The 1,794-nt window shown below is 37.5% G+C and overlaps 1 protein-coding gene across 3 annotated transcripts in view; it reads right to left on the reverse strand.

Annotated features, from left to right (window-relative positions):
* mettl25 (methyltransferase like 25) overlaps positions 1-1,794 on the reverse strand; it is a 15,833-nt gene that overhangs the window by 6,401 nt on the left and 7,638 nt on the right. The window contains exons 6-8 of one of the 3 annotated variants that reach the window (XM_046071772.1): positions 1,021-1,115; positions 786-815; positions 172-245 (exon numbers count right to left, since the gene is read on the reverse strand). In XM_046071772.1, the coding sequence (XP_045927728.1) occupies positions 172-245; positions 786-815; positions 1,021-1,115 (199 nt within the window). The remainder of the gene's footprint in view (positions 1-171; positions 246-785; positions 816-1,020; positions 1,116-1,794) is intronic. The other 2 variants (XM_046071774.1, XM_046071773.1) reach the window with 2 other exon arrangements.

Raw genomic sequence — 1,794 nt, forward strand, 5'->3', positions numbered from 1 at the left:
AGAAAAGAAATTGCAGTGAGCGAGTTTTAATCCTTGCACAGCACATGTGTGGAAGCTGTGAAATAATACACTATGATAGAAAAAAAAAGTCGAGAAAATATTTAAGGTGCTAGACACTTGCTGTAATTTCTCTAATTAAAGTGATGCCAGATGTAAACTGCCGTGTGTTACCTTTTAAAGGAACTGTAGTGATCCCTCAGAATAACGTGAAGAACCGCCCGGTAAAACAGAGACTCCATCTGAATCTGCAGAAACCGTCAAACTTCATTCAACATAATGCAGTTTACTATATTTTTCACGTTAAAAAGTTTGTTATTCCCTTCTGATTCGTCCAGCCTGTGTGCGAAAAGATGATGAATATTTCTGACACTTTCAAAGCCTGATGCAAGACTCGCAAGCAATCAGGCCAGCCCCAGTTCCAACGAGTAATCAATCTTATCCTGATTGCATTAATATTTATAAACATTCCATATTAATGGCTGGCGGTATCGTGTATCAACTTTGGCAGAAAGCCGCGGGCTCTACATTTCAAATAAATACACTGTAGTCAATCACAGACTTAAAACAATAGAATTGTTAGCTGATTGTTTGAATGCGTGTAGGAGATCTACGCTGAAGATAATACAGACTTCAGTGATTGTGTACACACATATTTCTGGTTTGATAATCATTTGATATATTTTTGTTTTGATTGATGTGATGTAATGAGTTTAGTGAAAGGCATTTAACTCTCATTCTTGTGTGACGATGATATTGATTACAATTAGTACGCGTGGGTTACTTACCCCTTGGCCGAGCGAAACTCTCTCAAGAGCCTGTTTTTTTTTTTTGACAAACGGTAAAGGGTTAAGACAAAGTATTTCTTGGACAAAACACTCCACATGGCCTCCTTATAAACTGTTAACTGCCACTCATTATATATGCTTTTGCAATACCTATTACAGTCTGAGTATCTAAAAGATATTCACGTAGGAAAGGAGGCTGCTGTGCACATTTTTTCCGGGTGTCGTCCAAACTCACCAAACAAGCAGACATCCTGGCGTTTCTGCCACAGAACCAGGACCGGTCGCGGAGGTACTGACTCAGAGGGAAACCACACATACCGTCCAAACACCCTGTCAAGGAACACATAGTGATCATAGGGGTAACACTGACTGGGGGCTTTGAAAGTTGCATGAATGTGATTCATGTGGTGACATAAACAAAAAAAGGTATCTGATGCTAGTAAGGCTATTTTGCTAATTTGAATCTTTTGTTTTTTCTATCGTTCATGTTGTTAATGATTAATAAAAATGAAATCCACTTTCTGGAGACAAGGGACTTGAACTTTTTTGGCTTCTTAAGGAAGGCATGACAGAAAAAAAGTTTGAGAACCATAGGCTTAGGGAGAAGGGAGAAACAGCAAAAAATACACAGTATATCTTGTTTGTTTAATCCATTCAATAAATTGAAGTGAGTAAATGTGAATGTGGTTTTCTAAGTGATCATTCAATAGATCATTTACATTTTTTTTAAATTTAATTTGACTTATCTGTATATATATATACACACACACACACACACACACACACACACACACACACACACACACACACACACACACACACACACACACACACACACACGTACGTGCCAGACTATTCATTGCCCAGGTGCAGTGACTTCCTTGCTGGCTTAGCAATAATACTCACTTTTATTTTTGTTCAGTTTAAACATACAAGATATAACGTACAGTGTTAGTGTTGGGGAGTAACTAGTTACATGTAATTTAGGTACAAAATAAATATAAAAAAC

The sequence above is a fragment of the Micropterus dolomieu genome, linkage group LG16 (assembly GCF_021292245.1).
Source record: "Micropterus dolomieu isolate WLL.071019.BEF.003 ecotype Adirondacks linkage group LG16, ASM2129224v1, whole genome shotgun sequence".
NCBI classification, from domain to species: Eukaryota; Metazoa; Chordata; class Actinopteri; order Centrarchiformes; family Centrarchidae; genus Micropterus; species Micropterus dolomieu.